Source organism: Synchiropus splendidus, chromosome 7 (assembly GCF_027744825.2).
Source record: "Synchiropus splendidus isolate RoL2022-P1 chromosome 7, RoL_Sspl_1.0, whole genome shotgun sequence".
Taxonomy (NCBI): domain Eukaryota; kingdom Metazoa; phylum Chordata; class Actinopteri; order Syngnathiformes; family Callionymidae; genus Synchiropus; species Synchiropus splendidus.
Genome location: NC_071340.1, coordinates 16,961,852 through 16,979,739, shown reverse-complemented (window position 1 = coordinate 16,979,739; position 17,888 = coordinate 16,961,852). Strand labels below are relative to the sequence as shown.

The 17,888-nt window shown below is 45.0% G+C and overlaps 5 protein-coding genes across 5 annotated transcripts; all 5 read right to left on the bottom strand.

The window, feature by feature from the left end:
• Positions 1 to 2,688: 2,688 nt before the first annotated feature.
• Positions 2,689 to 6,767, bottom strand: LOC128762392 (transmembrane protease serine 9-like). The gene is made up of 10 exons (XM_053870619.1): positions 6,576 to 6,767; positions 6,358 to 6,514; positions 6,089 to 6,233; positions 5,510 to 5,794; positions 5,346 to 5,421; positions 4,698 to 4,769; positions 4,491 to 4,632; positions 3,696 to 3,840; positions 3,233 to 3,508; positions 2,689 to 3,166 (listed from the first exon to the last, which is right to left on the bottom strand). The coding sequence occupies exons 1-10, from the start codon at positions 6,625 to 6,627 to the stop codon at positions 3,017 to 3,019; spliced, it is 1,500 nt and encodes a 499-aa protein (XP_053726594.1). The 5' UTR covers positions 6,628 to 6,767; the 3' UTR covers positions 2,689 to 3,016.
• A 55-nt stretch (positions 6,768 to 6,822) lies between these two features.
• Positions 6,823 to 8,741, bottom strand: LOC128762280 (mast cell protease 2-like). The gene is made up of 6 exons (XM_053870413.1): positions 8,678 to 8,741; positions 8,460 to 8,616; positions 8,166 to 8,313; positions 7,668 to 7,937; positions 7,027 to 7,576; positions 6,823 to 6,946 (listed from the first exon to the last, which is right to left on the bottom strand). Exons 1-5 carry the CDS (start codon positions 8,727 to 8,729, stop codon positions 7,442 to 7,444), a joined length of 762 nt encoding a protein of 253 aa, XP_053726388.1. The 5' UTR covers positions 8,730 to 8,741; the 3' UTR covers positions 6,823 to 6,946; positions 7,027 to 7,441.
• A 1,515-nt stretch (positions 8,742 to 10,256) lies between these two features.
• LOC128762391 (mast cell protease 4-like) lies at positions 10,257 to 11,427 on the bottom strand. Its single transcript, XM_053870618.1, has 4 exons — positions 11,280 to 11,427; positions 11,071 to 11,218; positions 10,842 to 10,974; positions 10,257 to 10,550 (listed from the first exon to the last, which is right to left on the bottom strand). Exons 1-4 carry the CDS (start codon positions 11,425 to 11,427, stop codon positions 10,257 to 10,259), a joined length of 723 nt encoding a protein of 240 aa, XP_053726593.1.
• Positions 11,428 to 12,257: 830 nt separating this feature from the next.
• On the bottom strand, positions 12,258 to 13,901 carry LOC128762388 (granzyme K-like). The gene is made up of 6 exons (XM_053870612.1): positions 13,833 to 13,901; positions 13,615 to 13,771; positions 13,390 to 13,393; positions 13,265 to 13,342; positions 12,561 to 12,836; positions 12,258 to 12,469 (listed from the first exon to the last, which is right to left on the bottom strand). Exons 1-6 carry the CDS (start codon positions 13,882 to 13,884, stop codon positions 12,335 to 12,337), a joined length of 702 nt encoding a protein of 233 aa, XP_053726587.1. The 5' UTR covers positions 13,885 to 13,901; the 3' UTR covers positions 12,258 to 12,334.
• A 1,631-nt stretch (positions 13,902 to 15,532) lies between these two features.
• On the bottom strand, positions 15,533 to 17,720 carry LOC128762802 (granzyme G-like). Its single transcript, XM_053871315.1, has 5 exons — positions 16,992 to 17,720; positions 16,774 to 16,930; positions 16,537 to 16,663; positions 15,818 to 16,093; positions 15,533 to 15,726 (listed from the first exon to the last, which is right to left on the bottom strand). Exons 1-5 carry the CDS (start codon positions 17,110 to 17,112, stop codon positions 15,595 to 15,597), a joined length of 813 nt encoding a protein of 270 aa, XP_053727290.1. The 5' UTR covers positions 17,113 to 17,720; the 3' UTR covers positions 15,533 to 15,594.
• Between the last annotated feature and the right edge of the window lie 168 nt (positions 17,721 to 17,888).

Below are 17,888 nucleotides of genomic sequence, written 5' to 3'. Positions count from 1 at the left end.
TGTTTCTTTTACAAAATGTTTTTTTTAAATAAATCAAGAACTGAAATGCTTTATTTGGCACAAACTCTCTCTAGTTTGGTCTCATTCTTGCCCTTGGTGTAGACAGACAGATAGCTAGCTAGATAGCTAGCTGCCGAGATACTATAGATAGATGTGTTCAGTCTGAACTCACCTCACTGATCAGGTCATCTCCACACTTCCACTTATCTCGTTGTGAATACACACAAGTTTGTTATTTTCCGTTGAGTCTCGAGATGCTCCGATGTGAGGTGTTGCGTAAGCATCTGTCCTCTATGTGTCCTCATTGATGAAACGTAAGAGATTTTTATAAAAAATGATGGTGAAAGTTGCAAAATTAAAGATGGGAATTGATAAGATTTTAACTATTCTGTTATCGATTCTGCTTAACAATTCGGTTTCTTATAGATTCTCAATGGGAAAAGAGGGAAGCGAAATAAGTCACTTAGTATCAATAGATTTGGGTATCGTGTTCGAATATAGCAATTGTAGATGTGATGCCACTCACTGAAAGTTTTTTTAATGGTTGCCAGTTTTTAAAGAGTCACATCAGGATCAAAGAGGATGTTTTTTTTTTACTTTTTGATCGGTTTACTGTGTTGGACAAATGACAAGGGAAGAGTAACTGTCATTTAGAGTTGAAAAAGCTCCGTGGATTTAGCATCAGAGAAACAGGAATGAGTTGTTCTGTCTGATCTGGAACAGAAATGAACCCCATGAAACAGTTTACAGAGTGCTGCAGTTCTTTTAAACTGAGGTCTTTTTCTGATTCTTCTTATTGGTCATTTATTGCTCATTGTTTTTAAACGGTCTCATTTAATAACAATATAAACATGACATCTAAACTTCAGTGTAGTTGCTGAGTTTGGTTCTGGTTATTATCATCAGCCTCGTGAGGAGACTTCTCCACATCACTGTAAAAAAGAAAAAAAGCTAGGTAGCAGCACAAATCTGCTGTGTGACATTATTAAAAACAAATTCATTTCCTCTGACAAGAACTACTGTTAGCGCTATGCTAGCCGTCAACATTAGCTCAGTGTTGTTCAGTGTCACTGATCAAACACAGAACACTCGTTCATCATTATCCCATGATGTCGAAGAGGTTCATTCCTCCTAAAGCCGCCAATGGAACAAAGGCAAACAAAAGCGAGTAGAGTCGGACTTCCCAGTCAGGAAGCGAACAACCATATAATTTTGAACCGGACTGAATAGGAACCGGTTTTTGACGCGCATCCCTATTCTGGAGCAACATGACGGAAAATAAGGACCTTTGCAAAGCTTTTGCCTCAAAAAGCTCTAGAAAGTTCAAGAGGAAAACTGTTTGAAGAACAAGGAAATGCTGTCAATAAACCGATGCCTTGTGGCTGACCACTGGTGTGCCTCGCTAGAATAAACTGACATTCTCACGCTAAACTGAGAAAACAAGACTGAGGGTGAAAAATCTGTGTTTCTATAAAAGATTAAACAAGTTTCAAATTCAGTTTCGTGACATGAAAAGAATGAATCATCGATTGACGTCAATGCCAGCTGGGTGAAGGAAAATCTAGAACCCAGCTACTCAGTAAAAGCCGACATCTTCACCATCTCCAGCCGAGCTACTGACCACAGCAGCAGCTGCGCGTCTCCGTATCAAGATGGTGGTGGATGTTTCTGAAAGGTGTGAAGTTGTGATCACACGCACATGCTCTTGTTATTCAAAAAGCAATTCCAAAAGTACATGATACACGTTTAAAACTGAGAATAAACTTGGTAGCAGCTAGTAGCTCTGGCTAGTTAGTGTGGGACCAGTAGCTAGTCTGAGCTTCACCAGACTCAGTTCAGTGTGACTCTTCTGACTCAAACACTTGTTAGTTAAGTTACTGAAGTGGAGAAGCTCAGAGTTTGTCAGAGCCATCAATCTGTACCACATATATAAAGTAAACTACCTCATCAGACTTGAAGAAAGTCATCAATGTGTCATCATTTATTTGACTGGGACTAAAATTGACATGCAGTTACACATGCATTTGCTTTATGAATGACGTTTTGCCCGCCAAAATAACATGTCTTTATTTTACAGTCAAGCATTTCTTCCACGCTGGAGGACTGTTGAAAGCAACATTGACACGTTAACATGCAGTGATAGCAGTTGTCCAGTGGGAGGTGTCGCAAAACAGCTTTAAACTCAGGAAACAAACAGCGACAGCAGCTGCGTGTGTTCTCCCGAAGGCACCGGTTTCTATGGTGGCACCGCATATCAGCCCACAGAGGGCGCTCTATTAGATGTCGCCATTTTTATCTGTTTTCTGTGTATCGTGTGATAATAGGAAGAGCAGCAAGAAACTTTTTCGAATCATTTAACTTTGTTCTTTGTTTAATTCTTCTTTTCAAATGAGCTGGTGCGATGATGAAGCATGATCTGAGTCACATTCCTGAGACGCTCGCCGTAAAAAAAAGAGATGAGTCAAAGCAAGACTCGTTTTTTGAGTCACGGCATAGACAGCAGGGTGTGTTGTTTCCATTCTCAGTTTAGGAAGAGTGAGGCGAAAAATAGACATCAACGTTGTGTAGATATGCTGTGAGGCCACGGAGGCGTGGGAGGGCTTTTATGATGTGTTTCCTGTTTCAGTGAAATTGACAATATGACCTTGATAGTGAAGAAACGCAATTTTGATGGTATTAGCTGTCGAGTGTTTATTATATTCAATGAGAATACAAATGTTAAAATGCGAAAGATGAAAATGAAGCATTGGAATATTAATAACAATAATTATCATCATCATTGGCACATGGGACATTTAGAAAAATACATTAAAAATGTTTTAAAAGATGGTCAAAATAATAGAGATTAATGAAGTAACCACAGACTTCCATGACCGTCGTCAAGTGGACTTGTAGAAACAAAAACGTCTTCACAAAAACAACTCCAACACACTGTCTACATGAACAAGAACAGAAGAAAAATAACAATTCAAAAAAGAGAAGGGCTCAGTTAGAGGTCAAGCTGGAGGTGGAGGTTTTATTTCTTGATGGTCTTCATGATCCATTCCAGTTGGTTCTGTGAGAGAAACCCATACACGCCGGGCTTGTCCAAGACGCCACAGTCTCGTCCGAAAGACGTGATCCCGACGAGAGCACCGTTGCACAGCAGCGGGCCGCCGGAGTCGCCCTGCGAGGGAGAAACGCTCAGTGTTGACTTAGGCGGGGACAGTCTGATGTTCCGAAGGTCACTTACTGAACACGTGTCGCGCCGGACCTTCCCCACAGAACCGGCACAGATCATGCCTTTGGTGATGACCGGGTTCAGGTCGTAGAACGCCGGAGAGTTGCACTTCTGCCTGTCGATCACGGTCACGTTGGTGGACATCAGCACGTCAGACCCTCGTGGGCTTTTGTTGTTGGTTTTTCCCCAGCCGGCCACCAGACACTCGGTGCCAGCCTTCGGGTCTGTGGTGGTTTTCCCCAGAGTGTGCCACTGGACCCACGTGGTCGGCTTCACAGCTTTGTTCAGCTGAAAAACAAGATGTTGTGAGATCATCTCTCCCATCTCAACATATTCTATGACCACAGCTTTAACAGCCAAAAGGACAAAAAAAAAAAAAAAATAGTGACATAATCATCACATGATAGTGACTGCAGTTCAGGTTTGCACCACCACGGTGAACTGTTATTTTCATTTTTGTCTGAACTGAACTCACCTTCAGTAACATGAGGTCGTTGACCTTTTCCTCCTCATTGTAGCAGGGGTGGATCTCCTTGTGGGAGACTTTTCGGACCTGCCTGTAGCCCACCTCCTGCTCCTCACTCTTGATCGAGTGAAGCCCCAAAATGACTTTTTTAATTCTGAAAAAAAAAAAGTTTGCAGAACCACATTTCTTCTTGTCATGTTTCATATGGTGCTTCTGCAGCATAAACTCAATTTTGATTTGTATTCATTCAACCCTCCTTTTGGTCACTTCCTTCTGAAGAGAGACACAAGTGGAAGCATCTCTCCGACTCATTGTCATGAGGAATTCATTGTGGGCGTGGCTTCATGTGGAACAATCTCCTGTGAGGTGAATCATCTGTCAGCAAATATAAAACAGGATTTTCATGCCATTGGAAGGGGCCACTTTCTGGTTCCGGAGCATGTTCCCCTCCCAAGTCTCCAACATTCCTGGTCCAACTCAACCTCTCCTCTCCACGTGACCAAACATCTGTCTTCTCCAACTTTGTCTCCAAACCTTCCCACATGTCCCTGATAGACTCATTTGTCATCAGGTCCTCTCTCCCAATGACAACCTCAGGAGCTTCAACAGAGAGTGAGTGACCCCTGCTGTCATCTCCACCCAGGCTACACTCTCTTCCTCACCTCCCTTTTACTAAGCCACATTCGCCTCATTATGTAGCACTTTCATTAGATCAGATTCACCATTTGAACATATGAATAAAAAAGTGGGTCTGTTTTTCACTCAAACTGCTGTGCTCTGCTTCAGGGATGTTTGGAATCTTACCGTCCACAGTGAGCAGCGGTCAGAACCCATTTTGAGTTGATGAGAATCCCGCCACACTCAGGTACCTTGATCTCCAGCAGAGCCATGAAGGGGAGAGAGTGAGGTGCGACTTCCTTCCCGCCGATGATGTCAGCGCCATGACCTGCAGCAGCACAGACGTCTTACTCTTGCTCTCTCGTCGGTGCAGAAGATATAAGTTTTACTCACTTGACCCAAATACGAGAACACAAGCGAGAAGAGCTGTGAAGAACATTGTGGCGTGCACTGACGACAGCCATCCTGATTGAAACCTTTATTTAACTGAGTAAAGGATGTGGCCTGACAATGGAAACTCATGAGTCAGCGAAGACGTGTGAGAGAATTCAGCAGAATAAGAGTGAGGTGAACGTGGCTGACATTTACCAGAGGCTTCGGAGGAAACTGACAAAGACGATTGAGGGGTGTGACAGTGATGATGGGGGACCAGGAAGTGGAACGGCCTTGACTCTTAAACAGATCAACCACAAAAATAAAATAACACAGGTTCACAACAGACCCTCAGTAACTTAAAAACTAGCCTGGCAGCAGACTTTGCTGTGGCCTAGTCAGGTGGTAGAGCCAGGGCTGCAGACTGGCGCTCTGGTGTACTTCATGCTTCTTGGCTCATTGTGAGTGTGAAAATCACTATATTGTGTTTTGGATTCAGTTTGTGTGGAGACGTGTTTGGACTTCAAAAGAAACACAAGTGATGCTTAGAAGTTTTATTTTTATGACAAAGACTCGCATGGTGCCGGAAACTAGTGCACAACTTCATGTTTTACTTAATTGTTTTTTGGATCCATTGGACTCGGTCCTTAGAAAGATACATGAATACACTGGGAATGAATTCTTTTCCGACAGAAGTGACTCCAACCAGCATGTTGTTGCACATCAGAGGACCGCCGGAGTCGCCCTGCAGGAACCAAGAGTTTGGATGGTCACAGTGATGAAGCAGTGGACACAACAACAATAGCTACTGAACATCACACTAGTTTACTCACCTTCCAGACACCAAGTTGCTTCTTTCCATCGGATCCGGCACAAACCACATCCTTGTTGATCGCTGGGTCTTGGTTGTAATAGTCTGCAGAGTTGCACGTCTTCAAGGAAATCACCTTCACATTAGCAGACCTCAGTGCATCAGACAGGTTCTCATCATAGCCAGTGCGCCCCCACCCAGCCACCAAGCAGGTCTTGCCAGCTCGGGGGATTTTGGGAGGCTTTTTGATCATAGCATTGAAGTCCACACATTTCACAGCCTTTGTTTCCTTCACAGGTGACTGCAACTGGAAGACAACACAAGTCAGTAGAACCAGGTCTGAATCCCAGCGCTGACAGATGAACAGCATTGAAGCCTTTATTGGATGATTATTATGATTCTTCTCCTCAAAGCTCTGGGTGATGGACAGGGACTCAACAACACACACGTCCCTCAAAGAAAAGCTCTGACCAATTCCATATTGATTCATAACTGCAGTCATGAACACAGGACCTCTGAAGTTGATTCCATAGCGAATGTTGTTTCTCAGATAGTAGGAGTACTTTTACAGTGTAGTATCAACAAGTCGAGTCAAACTCACCTGGAGCAACATGAGATCATTGAAAGGAACACTCTCATCGTAGCCAGGATGGATCACCTGGTGGGTCACTCGTCTGAGCTGACGGAAGGGCTCCTCCTTTTTACTTTCTCTAGAGTGAACCCCCAGAGTCACTTTCATCTCTTTGCTGGAGAGAGAACAGAGATATCTTCACAAAGAACTCTCATCCATCCATCCATCCAAACATCAGGCCACCCATCCATCTCAGTTTTATCTTCTACTTTAGAACATAACTCATCTGTCTTTCTTACCGTGCACAGTGTGCAGCAGTCAGGACCCATTTCGGGTGGATGAGGGTCCCGCCACAGATAAATTGGTTTCCCTTTTCATCTCTGGCTTCGACCAGAGCCATGGAGGGCAGGGAGTGAGGGGTCACCTCTGTCCCTCCAATGATTTGGGCTCCGTCACCTGAAACAGCACAGAAGACTCAGTGTTGACAGCAGAAAGCATCATGTTGGAGCTAACTCACCTGACTTGGCGGTGAAGATGAACACCAGGAGAGCAAGGCTCGGAGACAGCATGGTCCTCTTGGTGAGAAGCTGACTGCACTTCTCCGCCTCTGTCTCTGCCTTGCTTTTATTCAGCACCTGGCAGATTGTGGTTTGGTGCAAACAGAAAGTCAAGTGAGAAAGTTCACCACAGCAGTGAGCCCTGGTAAAGAACTGAGTTATATATGCGGTATAACAAGTATTCTTTTTTGCTAACTCTCAATCCTTCAGATCTGCTCAAAGCTGACAGGTTTGATTTTTGTTTTTACTTCCCTATAATGCACTTCAGCCATTGCGTCAGAGAATCCAAGTTGATGAGTCACATCATGACGGTGCGGCAAAGGCTTGAGTCCTGGGGAGACACAGGGAACACGCTGGTTCGACTAATGTTTGAGATGGAAGCACCAGGCAGGAGGAGGAGAGGTAGCCAACCGTGGAGGTTCATGGCTGTGATGAAGAAGGACAGGAAGGAAGATCAAGGTTGGTTGAGGTGGAGGAAGCTGACTTGCTGTGGCAACCCCCAACAGGAAATGCTGCAGGAGAAGATACAAAGTGGACAGTTTCAGGTGAAGTTGTTAAAGCCCTGCATAACTTTTCATTACAACAAAAAGATCTAATGAGTCAGGTCATTAGATCTTGAATCTCCTGAAGACCTGACACGGTCCCTCTCATCCCCATGCCTCTGTTTAACTTTGGACACTTTCTTTTCACCTTGTGTTTTAGTTTTTCAGTTTGCGTGGAGATGTGATTGGATAGCAAAAGAAGCACAAATGATGCTCAAAAGTTTTATTTTTCACGACAAAGACTTGGATGGTGCTGAAAACTAACTCGTGCAAAACTGCATGTTTTACTTAATTGTTTTTTTTATCCATTGGACTCGGTCCTGAGAAAGGAACATGAACACGGCGGGAAGGCACGGAAACACGGAGGAAGTGACTCCAACCAGCATGTTGTCGCACACCAGAGGACCACCGGAGTCGCCCTGCAGGAACCAAAGGTTTGGATGGTCACAGTGATGAAGCAGTGGACCTCACAACAACGATAGCTACTGAACACTGCATTAGTTTACCCACCTTTCCGATACCAATCTGTATCCTTCCATGGGAGCCGGCACAAATCACATCCTTGTTGATCCACCGGGCTCCGTTGTAATAGTCTGCAGAGTTGCACGTCTTCCAGTCAATCAAATTTACGTTGGCGGCCATGAGCACATCAGAAAAGTCCTCATCGTAGCCAGTGCGCCCCCACCCGGCCACCAAGCAGATGCCAGCTTTGGGGTAATTTGGTGAGGTGTTGATCCTGGCTAATTTCACATAGGCTGTTTCCTCCACAGGTGACAGCAACTGGAAGACAACACAAGTCAGTTAAACCAAGTCTGAATCTCAGCGCTGACGAAATTGAACCTATAGATTGAACTATCTTCAGCACTGCGTGGACAAAACCCATCTGCTCATATTGGAGAAAACTCTTATATGCTATAAAGCTTGAAACGCAAACTGTTTATGGGGAAGGAAGAGTGTGGCTACATTTACCTGAAATCGACTTCTTATAGTATCAACAAGTCGGCTCACCTCCAGCAACATCAGATCGTTGAAAAGAGCACTCTCAACGTAGTCAGGATGGATCACCTGGCGAGTCACTCGTCTAAACTGTCGGAAGTGGATTCTCTGCCCTTCATTTTCTCTAGAGTGAACGCCCAGAGTCACAGACATCACTTGGCTGTAGAAGAAGCAAAGATATCATCACAAAGAACTCCAACGCATCCATCCATCCATCATCCACCCATCCATCCATCTGCCTTCTTTTCCTCTTAGTTTCATCAACAAGAACACTTGTTGCTTGGATCACTCAACAGTCTTTCTTACCGGAAACAGTGTGCAGCAGTCAGGACCCATTTCAGGTGGATCAGGGTCCCACCACAAAGCATTTGTGCTCCGTTTTCATCTCTACTCTCGACCAGAGCCATGTAGGGCAGGGAGTGAGGGGTCACCTCGGTCCCTCCAATGATTTGGGCTCCGTCACCTGAAACAGCACAGAAGACTCAGTGTTGACAGCAGAAAGCATCATGTTGGAGCTAACTCACCTGACTTGGCGGTGAAGATGAACACCAGGAGAGCAAGGCTCGGAGACAGCATGGTCCTCTTGGTGAGAAGCTGACTGCACTTCTCAGCCTCTGTCTCTGCCTTGCTTTTATTCAGCACCTGGCTGATTGTGGTTTGGTGCAAAATCATGAGACGGGACGACAAGCCAGAAAATTCACCACAACCCGGTTAAATAACTAGGTTAAATACGTGTTAAAACAAGCATTTGGTTTTTTTTCGCTCCATACTTCTGATCTGCTCATAGCTGAGAAGTTTGATTTTACTTTTCTGTTCCCATCATACACTTCAGCCATCGTGTAAGAGACAAGTTGATGAGTCACATCATGACAGTGCGGCAAAGGCTTGAGTCCAGGGGAGACACAGGGAACACACTGGTTCGACTAATGTTTGAGATGGAAGCACCAGGCAGGAGGAGGAGAGGTAGCCAACCGTGGAGGTTCATGGCTGTGATGAAGAAGGACAGGAAGGAAGATCAAGGTTGGTTGAGGTGGAGGAAGCTGACTTGCTGTGGCAACCCCCAACAGGAAATGCTGCAGGAGAAGATACAAAGTGGACAGTTTCAGGGGAAGTTGTTAAAGCCCTGCATAACTTTTCATTACAACAAAAAGTTTTTGGTGGTGGAGTCAGGTCATTAGATCTTGAATCTCCTGAAGACCTGAAACAGTCCCTCTCATCCCCATGCCTCTGTTTAACTTTGGACACTCCACATCTTTTGACCACCTTCGAATGGAGCTGCAGATATGAAGGTCTTTTCTTATCATTTTCACAATGTTATAGAAACACAACAGGAAGAAAAACTAAAAGTTAAAAACTAGATGCAACGTGGACTAAGTGTGATGAAGTTGTGACAGCCTTGAACAAGACAACACTGATTTTGATTGATAAGCATTTTATCCTTCTGTATAAAAGAATTAATAAGAAAAAAGGCATTGCCCTCTTGCATGCTGCTTTTGTAGCGCAGCATCAGGAGGCTCCTCTTTTTTATATGATTCAACCATTAAAGTTCCAATATTTTATTTTGTTTTGTTTTGTTTTGTTTTGTTTTGTTTTGTTTTGCCTTGTCTTGTCTTGCCTTGTTTCGTTTTGTTTTGTTTTGCTTGTAGACTCGTAGAGTCAGGTAGAGTCAGGACTGCAGACTGACGCTGTTGTGTCCTTCATGCTTCCTGGCTCATTGTGTGAGTGGAAATCACTTGATTCTGTCTGAGACTGTGTTTTGGATTCAGTTTGTATGGAGACGTGTTTGGACTTCAAAAGAAACACTAGTGATCCTCAGAAGTTTTATTTCTCATGACAAAGACTCACATGGTGCTGGAAACTAACTCGTGCTCAACTGCAATTACTTTCTTTGTGTTTTACATAATTATTTTATGGATCCATTGGACTCGCTCCTCAGACAGATACATGAATGCGCCGGGTAGGCATTCCAGTCTGAAGGAAGTGACTCCAACCAGAACTCCGTCGCACATCAGAGGACCGCCGGAGTCGCCCTGCAGGAACCAAGAGTTTGGATGGTCACAGTGATGAAGCAGTGGACCCCACAGCAGCAATAGCTACTGAACATCACACTAGTTTACACACCTTCCAGACACCACACTGCTTCTTGCCATCACAGCCGGCATAAATCACGTCCTTCTTGATCGATGGGTCACAGTCGTAAAAGTCTTCAGAGTTGCACGTCTCCAAGTCAATCACTTTCACGTTGGCGGCCATCAGCACATCAGATGGCTTTGATGTACCATAGCCAGTGAGACCCCACCCAGCCACCAAGCAGGTCTTGCCAGCTCCGGGGTAATTTGGTGGGGTCTTGATCCTGTATGATTTCACAGCCTTTGTTTCCTTCACAGGTGACTGCAACTGGAAGACAACACAAGTCAGTAGAACCAGGTCTGAATCCCAGCGCTGACAGATGAACAGCATTGAAGCCTTTATTGGATGATTATTATGATTCTTCTCCTCAAAGCTCTGGGTGATGGACAGGGACTCAACAACACACACGTCCCTCAAAGAAAAGCTCTGACCAATTCCATATTGATTCATAACTGCAGTCATGAACACAGGACCTCTGAAGTTGATTCCGTAGCGAATGTTGTTTCTCAGGTAGTAGGAGTACTTTCACAGAGTAGTATCAACAAGTCAAAAACTCACCTGGAGCAACATGAGATTGTTGGAAAGAACACTCTCATCGTACCAAGGATGGATCTTCTTGTGGGTCACTTTGATGGGCTTCTCCTTTTTACCTTTTCGAGAGTGAACCCCCAGAGTCACATTCATCTCTTTGCTGGAGAGAAAACAGAGAAAACAAAAAACTCCAATCCATCCATCAGTCCTTCCTTCTCAGTTTCTTCTTCATTTGAGTTCTCTCTGTCTTTCTTACCGGGCACAGTGTGCAGCAGTCAGGACAAATCTCTTGTCGATCAGGGTCCCGCCACAAAGAAATTGCTTTCCGTTTTCATCTCGACCTTCGACCAGAGCCATAGACGGCATGGCCACCGGTGCCCCTCCGATGATTTGGGCTCCGTCACCTGAAACAGCCGAGAAGACTCAGTGTTGACAGCAGAAAGCGTCATGTTGGAGCTAACTCACCTGACTTGACGGTGAAGATGAACACCAGGAGAGCAAGGCTCGGAGACAGCATGGTCCTCTTGGTGAGAAGCTGACTGCACTTCTCAGCCTCTGTCTCTGCCTTGCTTTTATTCAGCACCTGGCTGATTGTGGTTTGGTGCAAACTCATGAGAGGGGACGACAAGCCAGAAAATTCACCACAACCCGGTTAAATAACTAGGTTAAATACGTGTTAAAACAAGCATTTGTTTTTTTTCGCTCCATACTTCTGATCTGCTCATTGGTGAGAAGTTTGATTTTACTTTTCTGTTCCCATCATACACTTCAGTCATTGTGTAAGAGACATTAGAACAGTGATTTGGACATTGAATAGTTTTTGGTGGTGGAGTCAGGTCATTAGATCTTGAATCTCCTGAAGACCTGAAACAGTCCCTCTCATCCCCATGCCTCTGTTTGACTTTGGACACGCCACATCTTTTCACCACCCTCGAATCGAACTGCAGATATGAAGGTTTTTTCTTATCATTTTCACAATGTTATAGAAACACAACAGGAAGAAAAACTAAAAGTTAAAAACCAGATGCAACGTGGACAAAGTGTGATGAAGTTGTGACAGCCTTGAACAAGAAATCACAACACCGATGTCGATTGATAGACATTTTATCCTTCTGTATAAAAGAATTAATAAGAAAAAAGGCATTGCCCACTTTGCATGCTGCTTTTGTAGCGCAGCATCAGGAGGCCCCGAATTTTTAAATGAGTCAACCATCTAAGTTAGAATGCTTTGTGTTATGTTAGTTTAGTTTAGCAGAAACCAGGCCTCCTTGAACTCGTAGAATCAGGTAGAGTCAGGACTGCAGACTGATGCTCTCGTGTCCTTCATGCTTCCTGGCTCAATATATGTGTGGAAATCACTTGATTCTGTTTGAGATTGTGTTTCGGATTCAGTTTGTGTGGAGACGTGTTTAGACTTCAAAAGAAACAGAAATGATGCTCAGAAGTTTTATTTTCATGACAAAAACTCGTATGGTGCTGGAAACTAACTCGTGCACAACTGCAGTTACTTTCATTGTGTTTTACTTAATTGTTTGTTGGATCCATTGGACTCGGTCCTGAGAAAGGTACATGAACACGGCAGGGAGGCACGGCTGTCCAAAGGAAGTGACTCCAACCAGCATGTTGTTGCACACCAGAGGACCGCCCGAGTCGCCCTGCAGGAACCAAGGGTTTGGATGGTCACAGTGATGAAGCAGTGGACCTCACAACAACAATAGCTACTGAACATCACACTAGTTTACTCACCTTCCAGACACCGATCTCCTTCTTTCGACCAGAGCCGGCACAAATTACATCCTTGTTGATCGTTGGGTAACGGTCGTAATAGTCTGCAGAGTTGCACGTCTTCAAGTCAATCACTTTCACGTTAGCGGCCATCAGCACATCAGATGGCTTTGATGCACCATAGCCAGTGAGACCCCACCCAGCCACCAAGCAGGTCTTGCCAGCTCCGGGGTAATTTGGTGGGGTGTTGATCCTGTATGATTTCACAGCCTTTGTTTCCTCCACAGGTGACTGCAACTGGAAGACAACACGAGTTAGTTAAACCAAGTCTGAATCTCAGCGCTGACAGATGAACAGGTGTCAGACTGAATCCCAAATAGGCGGCGTGGGTGCAGGTTTTCCTTCCAACCGATGATGAACACAAGGCTGTAACCAGTTGTTTGTCAGTCTGGTGTTGTTTGGTTCAGCTGACATGATGGGTTAAACTACATGTACTTGCAGGGTTGGAACAAAAGCACCACGGTGACCTTTTTGGGACTCAGTTTGACACCCCTGCCTTAGATCGAACTGTCTTCGGTCCTACTAGGACAAAAGCCTTCTGGTCCTGTCAGAGAAAACTCTTGACATGCTTTAAAGTTTGAAACTGTTAATGAGGAAGGAAGAGTACGGTTACATTACCTGAAAACAACTTCGTATAGTATCAACCAGTCAACAAGTCAGCTCACCTCCAGCAACATCAGATCGTTGAAATGAAAACCTTCTGTGTAGCCAGGATGGATCACCAGCCGAGTCACTCGTCTGAACTGTAGGAAGCGCATTCCCAGTGAACGCCCAGAGTCACAGAAATCACTCGACTGGAGAAGAAACAAAGATATCATCACAAAGAACCCCAACCCATCCAGCCATCCATCATCCATCCTTCCATCCATCCATCCATCCATCATCCATCCTTCCATCCATCCATCCATCCATCATCCATCCTTCCATCCATCCATCATCCATCCTTCCTTCGTTCCTTCCGACATCTAACATTTTAGAACACTTGTTGCTTGGATCACTCAACAGTCTTTCTTACCGTGCACAGTGAGCAGCAGTCAGGACCCATTTCGGGTGGATGAGGGTCCCGCCACAGATAAATTGGTTTCCCTTTTCATCTCTGGCTTCGACCAGAGCCATGGAGGGCAGGGAGTGAGGGGTCACCTCTGTCCCTCCAATGATTTGGGCTCCATCACCTGAAACAGCCGAGAAGACTCAGTGTTGACGGCAGAAATCATCATGTTGGAGCTAACTCACCTGACTTGGCGGTGAAGATGAACACCAGGAGAGCAAGGCTCGGAGACAGCATGGTCCTCTTGGTGAGAAGCTGACTGCACTTCTCCGCTTCTGCCTCTGCCTTGCTTTTATTCAGCACCATGGTGGATTGTGGTTTGGTGCAAACAGAAAGTCAAGCAAAAAAGTTCACCACAACAGTGAGCCCAGTGAAACAACTGACTCAAATATGCGGTAAAACAAGTACAAGTATTTTCTTTTTTTTTAACTCTCAATTCTTTACATCTGCTTGTAGCTGACAGGTTTGATCTTTTTTTTATGTTCCAATAATGCACTTCAGCCATTGAGTCACAATCCAGTGTTTTAGAGACAGGAAAAAACAATACAAGTTGATGAGTCACATCATGGCGGTACGGCCAAGGCTTGAGTCCAGGGGAGACACAGGGAACACCTTGGTCGACAATTGTTTTTGATGTTGACAAGTTTAAAACCACGCTCACGCATTAAGAGCAACTAACATGGTAAATCACCAGATGACACATGAACCAGGTAAAATGACTAAAATCTATAAACACACAATAATGTCACTTGTTTTGCTGAGAGCAGCTATTGCAGCGGGGATGAAGGATCTTTTGTATGTGTTTTCCTGGGCCAGTAGGGTTCTGTGGCGTCTGCCTGATGGCAACTGTATGAAGGAGTGGTGGAGTGGATGTCAAGGGTCTTCAGTGGTGAGGGTGGTTTTCCTCATCCCTGAGCGGCCGCACAGTTCAGGCCATACAGTTCAGTCAGAGGGGGCTGGGTGGTTTGAGTGATTTTGCTGCCCTTGTGTATTATTCAGGAGAGTTTTGTTTTCTGTTTGATGGTGAGGAAGTTGAACCAGGATGAGAAGTTATAGGTAAGGATGGACTCTATCAGTGACCTGTAAACACCCGTTAAAATCTCCTTGCTGATGTCGACCTCAGCTTTCGGAGCAGGTGGAGTCGCTGATGTGTCTTTTTAGAGACAGAGTCCACATGCAGTCCAGAGGATAAAGCGTCGAGCTCCATCCCCAGGTACTTACCCCCAGCCCCTGGATCCGTATGGGTTGGGTTCACTGGGTTCTTCTCTGCAGGTTCATAGCACAGGTCCTTGGTCTTAGAGATGTACAGATCTAATGACCTTGCTGCAAACGTTCGTTCCAAAGTGTGGACCTCCTGCTGGTACTCTGTCAGGGCCTGGGTGTCGGTGATGTGCGCCACCAGGGCCACATCGTCCGCACATTTAAATGATGATGAATGGGGATGAAGAAGGACAACTTCAACAAGTGTGTTGAAGTTGTGACAGCCTTGAACATGAAATCACAACACTGATTTTGATTGACAAGCATTTTATCTTTCTGTATAAAAGAATTAAGAACAAAAAAGGCATTGCCCTCTTGCATGCTGACTTTGTAGCGCAGCATCAGGAGGCCCATCCTTTTTATATGATTCAACCATTGAAGTTTGAATATTCTATTTTATTGTAACAGAAAACTGGGCTCCTTGGACTCGTAGTTTTGTAACAGACTTTGCTGTGGCCTGGTCAGGTGGCAGAGTCAGGACTGCAGACTGACGCTCTCGTGCCCTTCATGCTTCCTGGCTCATTGTATGTGTGGAAATCACTTTATTGTGTTTGAGATTGCGTTTTGGTTTCAGTTTGTATGGAGACGTGTTTAGACTTCAAAAGAAACACAAAGGATGCTCAGAAGTTTTATTTTTTTATGACAGAGACTTGCATGCACAACTGCAGTGACTTTCTTTGTGTTTTACTAAATTGTTTGTTGGATCCATTGGACTCTGTCCTGAGAAAGGTACATGAACACGCCGGGGCAGGATTCCTTTCCAAAGGAAGTGACTCCAACCAGCATGTTGTCGCACATCAGAGGACCGCCAGAGTCGCCCTGCAGGAACCAAGAGTTTGGATGGTCACAGTGATGAAGCAGTGGACCTCACAACAACAATAGCTACTGAACACTACACTAGTTTACTCACCTTCCAGACACCGATCTGGTTCCCTCCATGGGAGCCGGCACAAACCACATCAGTGTTGATTGAATTGGAATGGTCATAATAGTCTGCAGAGTTGCACGTCTCCAAGTCAATCACTTTCACGTTGGCGGCCATCAGCACATCAGATGGCTTTGATGCTCCATAGCCAGTGAGACCCCACCCAGCCACCAAGCAGGTCTTGCCAGCTCCGGGGTAATTTGGTGGGGTGTTGATCCTGGAAGATTTCACATAGGCTGTTTCCTCCACAGGTGACTGCAACTGGAAGAGAACACATGTTAAGACATCACTGTCACAAGTCTGAATCCCAGCGCTGACAGATGAACAGGTGTCAGACTGAATCCCAAATAGGCGGCGTGGGTGCAGGTTTTCCTTCCAACCGTTGATGAACACAAGGCTGTAACCAGTTGTTTGTCAGTCTGGTGTTGTTTGGTTCAGCTGACATGATGGGTTAAACTATATGTACTTGCAGGGTTGGAACAAAAGCACCACCGTGGCCCTTTTGGGATTCAGTTTGACATCCCTGCCTTAGATTGAACTGTCTTCAGTCCTACTAGGACAAAAGCCTCAGAGAAAACTCTTGATATGCTTTTAAGTCTGAAACTGTTAATGAGGAATGAAGAGTGTGGCTACATTTACCTGAAATTTACCTACTATTAGATGACAGCTCCGTATAGTATCAACAAGTCACCAAGTCAGCTCACCTCCAGCAACATCAGATCGTTGATTTGCTGAGGCAGGTAGCCAGGATGGATCACCTGCCGGCTCACTCGTCTGAACTGTCCTGCATTTTGTCGAGCATGAATCCCCAGAATCACAGACATCACTTGGCTGTAGATGAAACAAAGATATTGCCATGAAAAACTCCAGTCCATCCCTCTATCCCTGCATCTATTCATCCATCCATCCTTCTCTTTGGATCACCTGAATGTCTTTCTTACCGTGCACAGTGTGCAGCAGTCAGGACCCATTTCGGGTGGATGAGGGTCCCGCCACAGAAAAATGGTTTTCCTTCGTCATCTCTGGTTTCAACCAGAGCCATGTAGGGCAGGGAGTGAGGGGTCACCTCTGTCCCTCCAATGATTTGGGCTCCGTCACCTGAAACAGCCGCGAAGACTCAGTGTTGACAGCAGAAAGCATCATGTTGGAGCTAACTCACCTGACTTGGCGGTGAAGATGAACACCAGGAGAGCAAGGCTCGGAGACAGCATGGTCCTCTTGGTGAGAAGCTGACTGCACTTCTCAGCCTCTGTCTCTGCCTTGCTTTTACTCAGCACCATGGCAGAATGTGGTTTGGCACAATCACATGTGACCGAAAGAACATTCACCACAACCCGGTTAAATAACTATCTTAAATATGATGAACCAGTTAGATAACTTAGAACACTTCAGACTTCCTCGTAGCTGATAAGTTTGATTTTCTTTTAATGTTACTAAATTGCATTTCAGCCATTGTGTCAGTTAGGTAACAAAAAAGTAGTTGATGAGTCACATTATGATGCTGTGGGAAAGAGTCACTGAGTCCAGACTCAGAGAAAGTCAGCATCAGCGAACAGCTGCATGGCTTCACCATGGACACCTTCTCTGCTGTTTTAACTCGGGATTCGGGCAGAGGTCAGGAGGAGTTTCACTGTGTCTTTGTGGAGGTCTGAGAAAGCCTGTGACCCAGCCTGTTCCCAGAGACTTACTGTGTGAAGAAGTCAGGAGCATCAGAGAGTGTATCTGTATGAGGTGAGTGGTGAGGTGTGCTGTAGGAGCCACGGAGGGATTCAAGGTGAGCGGAGGACTACGGCAGGGCTCTGATGTACGCATAATTGTGTCATAAATACACAGCGTCAGCATTTATTCTGTGTACTTGCCGCAACAGAACCCCATCAAAACTACAGAATCTCTTTAGAAAGTGACCCCTCAATCACAAGTTAAACAAATACATATGTATAAAATGGGTGATTAACATTACATGATTATTTTTGATTTTATATATATGTAAATCTAATATACATCAATTTCTGTGGTAGTTTTGCTCTGACTTCAAGGTCCACATAAAGGGCCTCAC

Excerpts from the sequence above, each read along its gene's own strand:
- LOC128762392 (XM_053870619.1), bottom strand. The coding sequence starts at position 6,627 with ATGCTGTCTCCGAGCCTTGCTCTCCTGGTGTTCATCTTCACCGCCAAG. Across the intron at positions 4,770-5,345 it reads CGGAAAAGAATTCATTCCCA|GATGGCTGTCGTCAGTGCAC; the intron begins GTGTATTCATGT and ends GGTTTCAATCAG. Across the intron at positions 3,167-3,232 it reads TCCGGCGCGACACGTGTTCA|GGCGACTCCGGCGGCCCGCT; the intron begins GTAAGTGACCTT and ends TCTCCCTCGCAG.
- LOC128762280 (XM_053870413.1), bottom strand. The coding sequence starts at position 8,729 with ATGCTGTCTCCGAGCCTTGCTCTCCTGGTGTTCATCTTCACCGCCAAG. Across the intron at positions 8,617-8,677 it reads CATCTTCACCGCCAAGTCAG|GTGACGGAGCCCAAATCATT; the intron begins GTGAGTTAGCTC and ends GTGCTGTTTCAG. Across the intron at positions 8,314-8,459 it reads ACTGCTGCACACTGTTTCCG|CCAAGTGATGTCTGTGACTC; the intron begins GTAAGAAAGACT and ends CTTCTTCTACAG.
- LOC128762391 (XM_053870618.1), bottom strand. The coding sequence starts at position 11,427 with ATGAGTTTGCACCAAACCACAATCAGCCAGGTGCTGAATAAAAGCAAG. Across the intron at positions 10,975-11,070 it reads ACTGCTGCACACTGTGCCCG|CAAAGAGATGAATGTGACTC; the intron begins GTAAGAAAGACA and ends TTTTCTCTCCAG. Across the intron at positions 10,551-10,841 it reads ACAATCTCATGTTGCTCCAG|TTGCAGTCACCTGTGAAGGA; the intron begins GTGAGTTTTTGA and ends GTTGTCTTCCAG.
- LOC128762388 (XM_053870612.1), bottom strand. The coding sequence starts at position 13,884 with ATGCTGTCTCCGAGCCTTGCTCTCCTGGTGTTCATCTTCACCGCCAAG. Across the intron at positions 13,772-13,832 it reads CATCTTCACCGCCAAGTCAG|GTGATGGAGCCCAAATCATT; the intron begins GTGAGTTAGCTC and ends CGGCTGTTTCAG. Across the intron at positions 12,837-13,264 it reads ACGATCTGATGTTGCTGGAG|TTGCAGTCACCTGTGGAGGA; the intron begins GTGAGCTGACTT and ends GTTGTCTTCCAG.
- LOC128762802 (XM_053871315.1), bottom strand. The coding sequence starts at position 17,112 with ATGGTGCTGAGTAAAAGCAAGGCAGAGACAGAGGCTGAGAAGTGCAGT. Across the intron at positions 16,664-16,773 it reads ACTGCTGCACACTGTGCACG|CCAAGTGATGTCTGTGATTC; the intron begins GTAAGAAAGACA and ends TTTCATCTACAG. Across the intron at positions 15,727-15,817 it reads ACCAGATCGGTGTCTGGAAG|GGCGACTCTGGCGGTCCTCT; the intron begins GTGAGTAAACTA and ends TGGTTCCTGCAG.